The sequence below is a fragment of the Mobula birostris genome, chromosome 3 (assembly GCF_030028105.1).
Source record: "Mobula birostris isolate sMobBir1 chromosome 3, sMobBir1.hap1, whole genome shotgun sequence".
NCBI lineage: Eukaryota > Metazoa > Chordata > Chondrichthyes > Myliobatiformes > Myliobatidae > Mobula > Mobula birostris.
In genome coordinates, this window is record NC_092372.1 from 111,302,441 (window position 1) to 111,317,757 (window position 15,317).

The window sequence follows — 15,317 nt, forward strand, 5'->3', positions numbered from 1 at the left end:
CAGTTTGTTGTGGTGTCCATAGAGTGCGATGCTGCTCAGGCTCTTTGGCAGTCCCAGCCATCTCCTGAGGTGGTTGTTAACCCTCCTCTCCAAGGTTTCGACTGTCGAGATCGGAACTGCATAGATGAGGAGGGGCCACAGGATTCCAGACAGAATGCCATGCTGATACACCCAGGTTTTAAACTTCCCAGGTAGGCCAGACTTATCCACAGATTTCAGCCAGCCATCCAACTCAGTGCGGGTTGCCTGAATGGATGTTATGTCCCTTAAAGAGCTGTCAAAAACTTTGCCTGAGCTCTTGACTGGCTTTTCTGTGATGGTTGGGACGGCTGTGCCTGCGATGCTGAACCAGAACTTTTCTCCACCTTCCCTTTCCTCAGCACCATCGATCTTGATTTGGCAGGTTTGAAACGCATCCGGGCTCACTCCACCAGCTTTTCGAGCCCTTGCAGAATCCTCCGGCAGCCTGGGACTGATTCTGTGGTGACTGTGAGGTCATCCATGAATGCCCTGATAGGTGGTTGCCATTGAGCGGAATTCATTCTGGGCCCTCTGCACTCTGGTTCAGCAGACTTAGTGAGCATGTTCGTGGCTAGGGAGAACAGCGTCACTGAGATAGTGCACGCTGTGATGATGCCGATCTCCACCTTGTGCCAGGTTGATGTAATTGCTCCTGAAGAGACCCTCATCCTGAAGTTGCTGTAATAATCAGCGATAAGGTCTCTGATTCTGCTGGGGACGTGATATTGGTCAGTGTGAGTTGCGCCAGCTTGTGCGGAATGGAGCTATATGCATTTGCCAGGTCGAGCCACAACACTGACAGGTTGCCCTTGTTCTCTCTGGCCTCCCTGATGAGCTGCGTCACCACACCGATGTGCTCCAGACAGCCCGGCATCCCTGAAAAGCCACCCATCTGGACTGATGTATCAATATAGGTATTCTTTACTAGGTAGGTGCATAACTGGTTGGAAACTGCACTGAAGAAGATCTTCGCCTCGACACACAGCAGGGAGATGATGCGAAACTGATCTATCTGGGTGGCATTTTCCTCCTTCGGGATCCACACCCCTTCAGCCACTCTCCACTGTTCTGGGATCTTCCCCCTTCTCCAGAAGATTCTCAGGATCTTCCACAGACGCAGCAGGAGTTTGGGGCAGTTCTTGTACACTTTGTATGAGGTGTTGCTTGGTTCTGGAGCCGAGTTTGCCCTTGCTTTGTGGACAACCTCTCTGACTTCCTTTAGTTGCAGCTCTGACATGTCGAACTGCACATCCGGTTCAAGTGGGTCTATTAGGATGTCGCACTCTCCCAACTCCTGCTCTCTTTCAGGATCATTATATATCTTCTTCAGATGTTGGTCTATGTCTTCCTGCGAACAGGCCACTTTCCCACTGTGCTTCTCCCCCAGCAACTCCTTGGTGAACTTGAAGGGGTTGGCGATAAAGGCAGCACGTTTTCGAGCCCTTTCACAATGCCACCTCCGATGCTACTCTACCTGGCGGAGGACCCTGATCTTCTTTCGTAGTATGCACATCAGCTGGGCCAAGCCAATGCGCTCCTCTTCTTCTGCCTCCTTGTATTGGGACTTCAGCGCTTTCGTCTCCTGCCTGATGTTGTGGATCCTCAATGCTCTTTGGTTCTTCGAGTAAGATGTTTTGGAGCCTTCCTTCTCCTCTTCTCCGAACCATTCAGCTGCGATACTGACAATAATTGTTGTCATGGCTTGCAGCTTCCTATCAACCCCTCCCTTCGCCATTGCCTCCAGAATTTGGTTAACATCTTCATCAAACTGCTTCCACAGTGAAGTCATGTTAGCTGCAGGCCATTTGATCCGCCTCCTGTTAGACTTCATGAGACTAGCGTAGAAATTGCAGGGGCCCTGGCAGAAATATTTAAAATGTCCTTAGCCAGGGGTATGGTGCCGGAGGATTGGAGGGTAGCTCATTTGTTCCATTGTTTAAAAAAGGCTGCAAAAGTAAACCAGGTAATTACAGGCCAGTGAGCCTGACATCAGTAGTAGGTAAATTATTGGAAGGTGTTCTGAGAGATTAGATATACAAGTATTTGGACAGCCAAGGGCTGTTAGGATAGTCAGCATGGCTTTGTGCGTGGTAGATCGTGTTTAACGAATCTTGTAGAGTTTTTTGAGGAGGTTACCAAGAAAGTAGATGAAGGAAAGGCTGTGGATTTTGTCTAAATGGACTTTAGTAAGGCCTTTGACAAGGTCCCACATGGGAGGTTAGTTCAGAAGGTTCAGACACTAGGTATCCATGGAGAGGTTGTAAACTGGATTTGAAATTGGCTGTGTGGGAGAAGACAGAGAGTGGTAGTGGATGATTGCTTCTCAGACTGGAGACTTGTGACTAGTGGTGTGCCTCAAGGATCTATGCTGGGACCATTGTTGTTTCTTGTCTATATCAATGATCTAGATAATAATGTGGTAAATTGGATCAGCAAGTTTGCTGATGATACTAAGATTGGAGGTGTTGTGGACAGCGAGGAAGGCTTTCAATGCTTGCAGAGGGAGCTGGACCATATGGAAAAATGGGCCAGGAAATGGCAGATGGAATTTAATGCAGACAAGTGTGAGGTGTTGCATTTTGGAAGGATAAATCAAGGTAGGACATACATTGTAAATGGTAGGGCACTGAGGAGTGCAGAGGAACAAAGCGATCTGGGAGTTCAAATACACAATTCCCTGAAAGTGGCATCACAGGTGGACAGGGTTGTAAAGAAGGCTTTTGATATCCTGGCATTCATAAATCACAGTATTGAGTATAGGAGCTGGGATGTTTTAAGAGGTTGTAAAAGACATTGGTGAGGCCAAATTTGGAGTATTGTGTACAGTTCTGGTCACCTAGATGTAGGAAGGATATCAGTAAGATTGAAAGAGTGCAGAGAAGATTTACTAGGATGTTGCCGGGTCTTCAGGAATTGAGTTACAGGGAAAGATTGAACAGGTTAGGACATTATTCTTTGGAGTGTAGAAGAATGAGGGGAGATTTGATAGAGGTTTACAAAATTATGAGGGGTATAGACAGAGTAAATGTGAATAGGTTCTTTCCACTTAGATTACGAGATGTAAATATGAGAGGAAATGGCTTTAGGGTGAAAGGGGAATGGTTTGGGGGAACATTAGGGGGAACTTCAGGGGGAACTTCTTCACTCAGAGAGTGGTGGGAGTGTGGAACGAGCTGCCATCTGACGTGGTAAATGCAGGCTCACTCCTAAGTTTTAAGAATAAATTGGATAGATGCATGGATGGGAGAGGTCTGGAGGGTTATGGACTGGATGCAGGTCAACGGGACTAGAGGAATAATGTTTCGGCACAGACTAGAAGGGCCAAATGGCCTGTTTTCTGTGCGGTAGTGTTCTATGGTTCTATTTTGCCTTTAGTATTGTTTGAAATTTGTCTAATTGTAAAGGGATGGTTAAAAGAGATGAGAATTATTACTGTAAATGTTACGGGGGAAAAAGCTTCCTAATTAAGAAAGAATATAATTCCTCCCTGATGTTGCAGTGAAGAAACTCCTTTTCAAAGGGTTGTATTTTCATACAATTCACTACCTCAGATTTATGGATACTAAACATTGAGCATAATCAAGATTGAAATAACTATATTTTTTGGCTACAATGGAATTAAACAAAATGGGAATAGCGTAGGAAAATATAAGTGAGGGCTTTTTTGGAATGATGATGTTGGTTCAAAGGACCACATTGCCTACTCCTGCAGCTGTTTAAATCTCAGTGCTAAATTTTACTCCTGTTCTTAAATCTTGGTGGAAAGGTAGTATAGGCTTCATGCCTATATTATTTTCTTATCATACACTTTGAAAAGCTCACTTGCCATTGGCTTAAAAAGTAGAAGTTAGGAGTTAAATGACATTTAGATTAAATATGAATACAGCTTTACCAACATTCTGATCATACGTACCAAACAAGATCTTCTCTGCTCGAGTGTCTATGTGCAACACTCACATAATTCAAACCACGTGTCTCAGTTTTACATAGAACATAAAACAGTATAGCATAGGAACACTCACAACACGCTGGAGGAACTCAGCAGGTCGGGCAGCATCCGTGGAAAAAGATCGGTCGACGATCTTTTTCCACGGATGCTGCCCGACCTGCTGAGTTCCTCCAGCGTGTTGTGAGTGTTGCTTTGACCCTAGCATCTACAGAGTATTTTGTGTTTAGTATAGCACAGGAAATGGCCCTTTGGTGCACAATGTTGTGCCAAACCAATTAATTTAGTAATCAAGTTGCCCATTAATCTCTTCTACCTGCACAATGTCCATATCCTTCTACTTTTCTCACTTAAAAGTCCCTAATTGACCATCTTGTAACACCACTCCAAGCACCCACAACACTTGGTGAAAAAAAAATAACTTGCCTCCCACATCTCCTTTGAAGTGACCCCATCCCACTTTAAGTGCACACCCACTGGTATTAGACAATTCAACCTGGGAAAAAGATATTGTTTATCTGCTCCATCTATGCTACTCATAATCTTAGTCTTAGTCAGATCTCCTCTCAGCTACTGCCTCTCCAAAGAAAACATTTTTCCACCTCTCGTTATAGCACATGACACCAGGCAGCATCCTGGTGAACCTCTCCTGCACCCTCTCCAAAGCCTCAATATCCTTCCTATCGTGGGACAACCAGAATTATATGCAATACTCCAGATGCAGCCTAACTTGAGTTTTATAAAGCTGTAACATAACTTCCAGACTTTTGAACTAAATCATCATCATCATGTGCCATGTCAACTGACGTGGGCATTCATGGTCTTCCATCTGTCTTCAATCTGAGGAGTTCTAACAAATCTTTTGCCTGTCCACCCTTTGATGTAACTCATGAATATCAGACACCATTGACCATGACTCTTTCTTCCATCAGATTTTCTCATCACTGCAAGGTGTTTGAGCATCTCTTTTCTCCAAATTTCCCTAAAATTCCAGCTACTGTTTCCTGACTGATGATATCGCCTCTCTTCTTATTCCGGCTTTTCACAAGACTTCCTCATTTGTTACTCTGTCTTTCCACGATATTTTCATCATTCTTCTCAAAAACCACATTTGACTTCCATGAGAATTTGCATTGCAATTTGGAATCAAAATCATTCAAAGATTGTAGATCTTGCTGGCAAGACATGTCATTATTGTTCTTCCATACTGCAGTGAATTGTTCAGGATTACCAGCTTTGGTGTTTCAAGTGGGCGAACAATTTTTGCATCAATGCCATGGATAAGTAAATGAGTTAAGAAGTAGTAGAGGTAAAGCATACTGTCCAGAGCTTTTTTAATGGAAAGATATTTTGGGAGATCAACAGTTGCTAGTATATGAATTTCAGTGGCTCCTAAGGCACTACCACATTATTTTCACATACATTCTTACAGGCAACATCAATTATATCCACAGCAACTCCAGATTTTAATTATATTGTAGCAGCCAGCACAATGTCAAGTATCTCATCAGGCTTTGAGAGGATACTCTGCTCTCTAGGAAGGGATGTTGGAGACCACAGAACAAAGAGGCATTGTGAAGGAAGTTCATGTAATCAACATAGAATGGTACAGCACAGTACAGGCCCTTCGGCCCAGATTGTTGAGCCGACCCTTAAACCCTGCTTCCCATATAACCCCCCACCTTAAATTCCTCCATATACCTGTCTAGTAGTCTCTTAAATTTCACTAGTGTATCTGCCTCCACCACTCCAACAACTAGTCAGTATCACAGAGGTCCAAGTTCAAAGTGAAATTTATTATCAGAGTACATACATGTCACCACATACAACCCTGAGATTCTTTTTCTGCAAGCATACTTAGCAAATCTATAGAACAGTAACTGTAAACTGTAAACATCAGGAACTGTTAACTGTTGTTAACAATTGCAGCCCTGTGGACTACTCCATGGTAACCATCCCATCGTGAGCTCTCCGGAACAAGCAGATAGCATATAATGGAAAAGCAGTATTTGTTGGATTATAAATCTCAAATAAGCACTGTGATAATATAGGAACAAAATTATTACATCATAGAAAGATGCCAGTGGCAGCAACCTGAAAAAGTTAAGGAAACACATAGCCCTATGGATAATGATTTGAATTAAGATTGTGTAAAGTACAGAAAATAGTTAGGAGGTATATGAATAAATGTATAAAAAAGAGATGACCTGCAGCTGTGCCTCTAGAGACACTGAAGAAGATGACTGACACACCCAGAGATGAACCAAGATCAGATTCATCAAGAATGGGTAATATCTGAATTAAGTTGAGAATTTTGGAAATTGTGAAAATAATCTAGAGTTGTGCAAGTAACTAAATGAGTTGTGAATCTATAGAGTTGCTTGAAACTACTTAGTGAATCTTTTGAGTCATTCCAAATCAATTAACAAAGAACTTAATTCTTAACAAAAAGGTCATTATCTGCCTGCACTTTGCTTCAGTCCAGTCCCAACACTAACTTCTAAATGTTCTCATTCCTACTTCTGTCCCCTTCTTGCCCAGTTGAAATTTTAAAAAAAATCATTTTGATGCACCCCCACCATCTGGCCCCTGCCAAAAACTTCACTCCATCACTCCTGTAAGTCAAATTTACTGAACAATTTAAGGTTATGAACTCTTCATCAGTTGGTAATATCGTATCCGGAAAGCAGATATCTCACAAGGCGTATAGCCTCACAAACACAAGAAAATCTGCAGATGCCGGAAACCAAAGCAACACACACAAAACACTGAAGGAACTCAGCAGGCCAGGCAGCATCTATGGAAACAAGTAAACAGTTGACATTTTGGGCCGAGACCCTTCATTTGAGCCTGTCTATTTTCCAATCCACCAGAAGCACAGTAATAGGCACAGCTATGTTATGCATTCTATCTAATAGGTTTGCAATGCATTCTACTAAGCTGCCATCCTGACGCTGAAAATTATTATTTACACTAACATCCTTGCCCTGATGCTAAATCCTGATCCCCACATGCCATAAGTGAAGCTAACCAGATGAAAATGTTGTCTTCTTGCAAAAGACACAGATAATCCACACAGGGAAGGCAACAGCTGCAAAATGAAGATTATTTTTCACAACACAAACTCAGTAAAATTTAAATCAAGATACTGACAACAAACATTTCCACTTTATAATCTGGACTGCAAGATCCTACAGAGGATTATAAAACCACTGAACCACCAGAGACTTGCTCCCCACTACTTGTGACTTTTACAGGGAGCATTGTATATGAAGGGCCTGAAGCATTGGTGAGGATCCCTCCCGCCCGTCCCACAATCTCCTTAACCCACTACCACAGGGGTACATGAGCAAGACTAGGAGAGCCAGACCAGGTACTCCCGCCCACCTCACAATCTCCTTAACCCACTACCGTCAGGAAAGAGGTACACGAGCAAGACTAGGAGTGTCAGACCAGGTAGTCCCGCCCACCTCACAATCTCCTTAACCCACTACCACAGGGGTACATGAGCAACACTAGGAGAGCCAGACCAGGTAACAGCTTCATCCCCCTGGATGTGAGACTAATGACTACCCTGTCACCACTAAGGTCTTGTCACTACGATAACAAGCTGTTTACTATACTGTTTACTGTTTACCTATGCAGTTCACTGCATGGACTTGGAATTATATTTTGTTAACTTATTTGTGGTAATACTTCATTTTATGTGCTGTGTGTGATATGTTTTGTGGGTGCACCATGGTCTAGAGGAACATTGTTTCGTTTGGTTGTATATATGTACAGTCAGATGAAAATAAATGAACCTGAAATAAAAGATAAAGAATACCATAGAAATATTACATTGCATTCTCTTTCTTTCATTATCACTGACATATTTTGAAACAAAATGAATATAACCATGAGCAAGAATAAAACCTCCGAACACACCATGCTTTATATCCCATCTGCACCAGTGTCTTCTTTTGGTGCTGTGAATCCTCATTCAATAGTGAGTTCGATTTTTATCTGCATCTAAAAGTAAATCTAATCGTAAAACTGACGGTAAACCCAGCAACTTCGATTACAATGGTATCAAATAGAAATGATCTCTCTTGTTAAGATGTTATGCTGTAAGCTAATTTCAAATGACAGGAGTTTGCCATTGCAACAGAATACAGTGACAGATTAATTTTTTGACTGATCTGTCTTTTAAAAAGTGAGCTAATAACTAATTCTGGCAGAGACAAGCTTTAATATTTCTGAATGTTTGTGCTTTCCCAATCTGGTCATCCAATTTCATAAGTGTTGCACTAAATAACTCCACCAAGAACATGAAGTTTCCAATTAATTTTTCTTTATGACTTTTTACTACTTTTTCCATTTTCTGAAGGTTCTGACTAACTTTGGGGCATCATTGCAAGACCACCAATAATTCTCACATGCTTGGTTATGCATCGATATTTCAACTCAGTTTCAGTAGAGTACATCTTTCTGCTACAATATCACAGACAAGTCTTCATTTAAATATGTACAGTACTTGCTTTGTAGTAGGAAGTCATCAAAAAGAACCCAAATAAGGTTCCCCTTCCATAGCAGGGAATCCAATCGCCAGCTTGACTAGTGCATTTTAACTAGTGCCTAGCTGAGATCAACTAGTTCAATCCTACATTGAACCTTGAACTTTACTGGACTTACTTGGCACAAGCACTTCATTGTACGTTCATATATCTAAAAGAATATTTAAGATCAATTTATATTGAACTTGTTATTTTGATACTTTATATTCATTCTTTAATACTAGGTGCTCTGGGCAGTTTCACATCTTCAGTAGCATGGCACTGTTCTCTTGGGCAAATTACCATGGCCCTTTAGAGTCATTACAATGTGATGTTACTTAAGGGATTTTTTTGCATATGTTTTACTGCGAATATATGAGAGAAATTTATACCCACATGGAGCTTGTTCTTATGTTGGATCACAGTGAAGATGTGATTCCAGAAACTTTCTAACATTTCTGAAACCCACTCACTACTTACTGTATAGGTTTCTGGTAAATAAGGCATCTTTTAAATTTGGCTGTATTTCAGAAGCATCGACTCAACACAACTTTGCGGGCAAAATAAGCATTTTATAACAAAGATCAGCATAGGACACAAAAGTCAGACCAGTGGATGAATTATAGAATATAATATACAAAACATTAAAGTTATTACCTTAAATTGGAAGTGCAATTCGTTTTAAAAATACAATAATCACAATAAAGAATGAGGAAAACTATTTAATATGGTAAGAATTCACAATTGCAAAGAAGAATGCATTCCTCACCTTCCTCATCTGAAACATCCAGGATCTCATTCATTGTCTCAGGTACATTCAGTTTATGTTTTTCAGTTACAGTCTGCGACAAGCAAAAATGGAAATACAGGAATATGAATACAACTTGCAGCAAGAGCCACAAGATGGCAGAACATTAAGCCAGTAGCCTCTGCATCTATCAATTTCCTTTGACACTTTACTCTTTGCTAAGTGTAACTGAATACATTGAGATACTATGGCATGAATCAGAGAATAAACATTTTTGTCCACATGTTTATGGAAAATTGTCATTGTTTTAAATTTGGTTCACAAATTGAATCACCTTTTCTACAAATAAGGGCCATGGGAGGTTACCTCTCCTTGGCTCTGCTCCTCTGGATACACAAAACCAGTACGGAACAGATGGAAGTTGGCACCAAATAGCATACTCAGCTGGTCTATGCTCTACCAAGCCATAATCTCATCCATTTTATATAAACTGACCTTTCAGGATTAGTACTTATACCATAACATCATTTGGAACTGCACAAAAATATAAATTAGCTATCAGGGGATCAGGGATAATCCCACACTATCACAACACGGTGCCATTAAGATGCCATAAAAATCTTTAAATATAAAAAGGCTGATAAAAATAATTAGATTTAAAGAGACATGCAAATATATTCATTTCACATTATAGTGGTCCTGATTATATCTATATTTCTCAGAGAACAATATTGAAAATATTTACATTACTCAACAATCAAGAATTCATGTTGAGTGTTAACTCTATTTAATTGTCCAATCTCTTACAACAACGCTTTTATTTCAATATATAAATCTATTGTCTCACCACTCAGACTTCTGAGCTTTGTGTTAGTGACAGGGAAATTATTGGAGACGATTCTAAGGGGCAGGATTTTTGTACATTTGGAAAGGTACGGAGTCTGCCTCATTTTGCAGGAGAAATCCGGATTCTGTTTCTCGATAAATTTAACCAAGGAGAATGATAAAGACAGGGTTAGATGCGCAGCCCTCTGGTGAAAAATGATATCGTATCCGTTAAATAGGGGCCGTAGACAATTCTGATTTGATGGAGAGGGACGTGAAAGCACAGAGGAACATCTGGAGAAATTTCTGAAACGCTCGTTCGCTGTTGTCGTTACTGCGTGGTCGGGAATCTTCTGAGGGTAGGCCTCAAAATCCCCGGCTTTGCTTGCTGTTGGCGACCGAGATTGAGGTCGAATCGTTCAGACAGAGTACTCGGTGTCGGAAAGCTGATTTGGAGGCTCGAAGTTTTCAGATGACTCAGAGATAGATTGTGGTCGGGTTTTTCTTTCTTCTCCCGTCTGTGTGAGATGTGGGACATCTGAGAGACTTTGAACTTTTACTGTGCTCATGGACTTCTTCATCAAGTTATGGTATTGTTGCACTGTTGTAACTATATGTTATAATTATGTGGTTTTGTCAGTTTTTTCAGTCTTGGTCTGTCCTGTGTTTTGTGATATCACACCGGAGGAAATATTGTATCATTTCTTAATGCATGCATTACTAAATGATAATAAAAGAGGACTGCGTGTCTTCATAATCTAATATGGACTTTCAAAAGACATTTGTTTATGTCCTACATGATAAGCAAATCCAGAAGAGATCCAAGGTGAAGTGGAGAATTGGATTCAAATTGGCTTGCTGATAGGAGGCAGGGGGCAGTGGTGAAAGGATGCTTTTCTGATTGGAAGTTGTAAAAGATCAGTGATCAGCCCCGATGAAAGGTGTTGGCCCAAAATATCTACTGTTTATTCCTCTCCATAGATAACGCCTCCAGCATTTTGGGTGGCCAATTTTATTGTCTAATTCCATTATTGTGAAATTGCATCCTTAATAATGGACTCTAACATGATACCAACCACTGAAGTCAGACCAACTGGCATTTCCAAGTCTGGATGCTTGAAACGGCACTAGGCAAAATAGTTCCAACTACTAATTTGTCGCCAACTATCAGTGACAAAATCTCTGCTTTTTAAACACAAACATACACAACTGACACTATTTAATAACAGTTCACTCTAAACACAGTGTAATGTCTAATGGCCACATGTCATTCATGTGACTGATTCTAGTTAGAAAATGTTTGGCAACAGTCTCCTGCCCCAATTAAGAGGCAAGTTGTCTAAAATAAAAAATAGAATCCCAGCTATTTTCTCAATTTGTTTTTTTTCTTTACGAGATGTCCCAAATAAGCATCTACCCTGATTAATTGATGGCCCAATTAACTGAAATCTACCATTGTTCTTTCATTAACAGACGTATTTGTGAGAAAGGTTATAGCTCAGTGAGCAGTTGCAGCTAGACGCAGTACTGGAGTCAAGTCAAGTCACGTTGCTTTTATTGTCATTTCAACCATAACTGCTGGTACAGTACACAGTAAAAACAAAACAACGATCCTCCAGGACCATGGTCCACAGAATGTCCAGAGTCCATAGAAAGAAGGAAAAGCAGTAGCAGCTACCACGATGCATTTCAACAAACTGAAATAGTACAAAGTTCAATGTACAAGGGAAGAGTTTGTATTTCTGAAGTCTGCAGAGCTTACTAGAATAGTCTGACTGTGTGGATTTAAATCATTTTCAGCATTTTCTACTTGATGTTCCATGGAAACTGATGAAAAGGCATCTTTCATAACCCAACAGCTATGTTGGCCAGTTAGTCTGATCTCAGTGGTTGGGAAGATGTTGGAGTCAATTGCTAAGGATGTGGTTTAGGGGTACTTGGAAGCACATGATAAAATAGGCTATAGTCAGCATGGTTTCCTCAAGGAAAAATCTTGCCTGACAAATCTGTCAGAATTCTTTGAAGAAATAACAAGCAGGATAGACAAAGGAGAATCAGCTGATGTTTTGTACTTGGATTTCCAGAAGGCCTTTTACAAGGTACCACACATGAGGCTGCTTTACAAGTTACAAGCCCATGGTATTACAGAAATGATTCCAGGATGGATAAAGCAGTAGTCGATTGGCAGGAGACAAAGCGTGGGAATAAAGCAAACTCCTTTTGGTCGGCTGCTGGTGACTAGCGGTGCTCCCTGGGGGTCTGTATTGGGACAGATTATTTTTACGTTATATGTCAATGATTTGGATGATGGAATCAATGACTTCAATAGGTTTCAATAGGTACATTTAACGTCAGAGAAATGTATACAATATACATCCTGAAATTCTTCGTTGCAAAGTTTGCAGACGATATAAAGATAGATGGAGGGGCAGGTAGTTTTGAGAAAACAGAGAGGCTACAGATGACTTAGACAGATCAGGAGAATGGGCGAAGAAGTGGTAGATGGAATACTGTGTCAGGAAGTATATGGTGCTCTTTGGTAGAAGAAATAAAAGGGTTGACTATTTTCTAAATGTAGAAAAAACACAAAAATCTGAGGTACAAAGGGATTTTGGAGTCCTTGTGGAGGATTCCCTGAAGGTTAATCTGCAGGTTTGTCTGTGGTGAGGAAGGCAATGCAATGTTAGCATTCATTTCAAAAGAACTAGAATATAAAAGCAAGAATGTAATGTTGAGGCTTTATAAAGCACTGATGAAGGCTCATTTGGAGTATTGTGAGCAGTTTTTGGCCCCGTATCTTAGAAAGGATGTTCTGAAGCTGGAGAGGGTTCAAAGGAGGTTCTTGAAAATGATTCCAGGATTAAATGACTTGTCAAATGAAGTGCATTTGATGGCTCTGCGCCTGTACTCACTGGAATTCAGAAGAATGAGTTGTGACCTAATTGACACCTATTGAATGGTGAAAGGCCTTGATAGAGTGGATCTAGAGAGGATGTTTCCTATGGTGGGTGAGTCTAAGACCAAGGACACATTATCAGAATAGAGGGGCTTTTTTTAGAACAGAGCTCAGGAGGAATTTCCTTGGCTAGCGAGCGGTGATTCTGCGGAATTCTTTGCCACAGACAGCTGTGGAGACCAATTCATTATGTATGTTTAAGGCATAGGTTGATAAATTTTTGATTGGTTAGGGCATGAAGGGATATGAGGTGGGGAGGGGGGGAGGCAGGAGATTGGGACCAAGAGGAAAAATGGATCAGCCATGATGAAATGGTGGAGCAGACTCGATGGGCCAAATGGCCTAATTCTGCCCCTATATCTTATGGCCTTATGGTCTAATAACTGGTCAATGATTTCCTATCTGTTGCCCCCCTTCCTTCTTAAAGAGTGGAGTGACATCTGTGAACTTCTAGATCTCTGGAATCATTCCAGACTCTAGTGATCCTTGAAAGATTCAGACATCCCACCTTCCCCGGAAGTTCCGGGAGTCTCCCGCAAATTAATAGTGGCTCCCTGATGCCCGCAAATTATTTACAATGTCCCGGAAATTGATTTTTTTGAGAGTGAGCATGAGAGAACGAGAAAGCGAGCGCGAGTGAGAGCGACCACGAGCGAGAAAGCGCGCGCGCAACAGAGAGAGAGCAAGAGAGCGAGCGAGAGCGAGAGAGTTCCAAAAAAAGTCAGAGTGGCAGAGTGTTTCAAAAAAAGAAAATATAAAACGTACGTCACCCCAGACTACACTCAAGTGTACTCCTGCCTAATAGGGGTCAAAAATAATGACAGTGTTGCTCGCTGCACTGTTTGTAACAGTGCCCATGGTGGGTAAAGACTATACAAGACATGTTGAGGTGAGTTTAACAGGTGTCATTCATTCATTAGCATAGCTAATGTTATTTAAACTAGCTGGCTAGCTGCTAAGGAGCTACTCTATTGCAGACATCCCACCTCTCCCGGAAGTTCCGGGAGTCTCCCGCAAATTGATGGTGCTACCTCCCTGAAATGAGTTTTTGCAGGGTGGGATGTCTGAAGATTACTCTGCAATCTTTTCAGTCATCTCTTTCAGAACTCTTGAGTTGTAGTCCATCTCGTTATCTATCTTCAGACATTTCAGCTTCTCAAGCACCTTCTCTTTAGTAATAGTGACAACACTCATTTCTGTCCCTTGCCACTCCCTGATTTCTGGCATGCTGCTGGTGCCTTCCATAGTGAAGACTACAGTCAGGATGACATTTAGGTTCACTAATACCCTGAGCTATACAGTATATAAACCTTCTGAATCAGAACTCTGATCTTCTACTTCTGCTGCGAGTTGAATCCCACTAGCTGTCTCATTAGCAATACAAAATCTCAAAAAAAGAGCTCAGCATTATCTCTTTGAACAAGTGTTATTTCTCGTTAAAGAGTTTAATATCTAAACTTCTTTTAATGGTACAAAACTTTATAAATAGCTTACAATTAATTACGTTGAAAATGCTACAAAATGAGCCATCAAATTTATTCAGAAAATGCAGTGAAAGTAAAGGTTCTGAAACACTTGTGAGATTATCATTGTAGATGTACTTACAGTTGTAGTGGTAGTGACTTCTTCTGTGACAACCTTCAAGGTATCAACCACAGAGATATATCCAAGACGCTTGGCAATTGCTAAGGCAGTGTTGCCATTCTGCAAGAAAGACAGTTCTTTACAAGTTTCCCAAAACTTCTGTGTGCTGATGTGCCAGTTTCAAACCCTATACTTTAATTTTATTACATTAATTTTAATTTCATTTTACTTGATCAGATTTACTCCACCACTTTCAGGATTGGTTGGTTAACTTGAGGATGATTCTTAGTAATAGCTGAATAATGAAGAAACCATTCTATGCAGTCATTTTTGTATGAAAGCTAACCCAGTAGTTTAATGAAAAATAAATGATGCAAGATATATTTTTTTAAATACAGTTTATTCTGATAACAATAACTACAATGAGTATCAATGATGCTCACTGAGGCTTGTGCCTTTTACGTAAACAGTTAATTCCCAGTATCATTCCCAAATAAAGAGATAGACTTACCGCAGTGGTTGCATTTGCTCTGGCTCCATGTTGAAGAAGGACATTAATGATGTGTGTGTGACCCTGCTGTGCTGCCTGGTGCAAAGGTGTATATCCATTCTGAAAATGCAAACAGATTAATTCATGAAAAAATAAATGACATTAATAAGATCACAAGGTATAGGACAGAATTAGGCATTTACCCCATTGAG

At 40.8% G+C, this 15,317-nt stretch overlaps 1 protein-coding gene across 4 annotated transcripts in view; it reads right to left on the reverse strand.

Moving 5' to 3' along the window:
* Nucleotides 1–15,317, reverse strand: part of ank2b (ankyrin 2b, neuronal) — an 859,694-nt gene that overhangs the window by 246,838 nt on the left and 597,539 nt on the right. For all 4 annotated transcript variants that reach the window (XM_072253201.1, XM_072253200.1, XM_072253199.1 and 1 more), the window contains 3 exons: nucleotides 15,127–15,225; nucleotides 14,637–14,735; nucleotides 9,272–9,344 (listed from right to left, as the gene is read on the reverse strand). In XM_072253201.1, coding sequence (XP_072109302.1) covers nucleotides 9,272–9,344; nucleotides 14,637–14,735; nucleotides 15,127–15,225 — 271 coding nt within the window. The remainder of the gene's footprint in view (nucleotides 1–9,271; nucleotides 9,345–14,636; nucleotides 14,736–15,126; nucleotides 15,226–15,317) is intronic.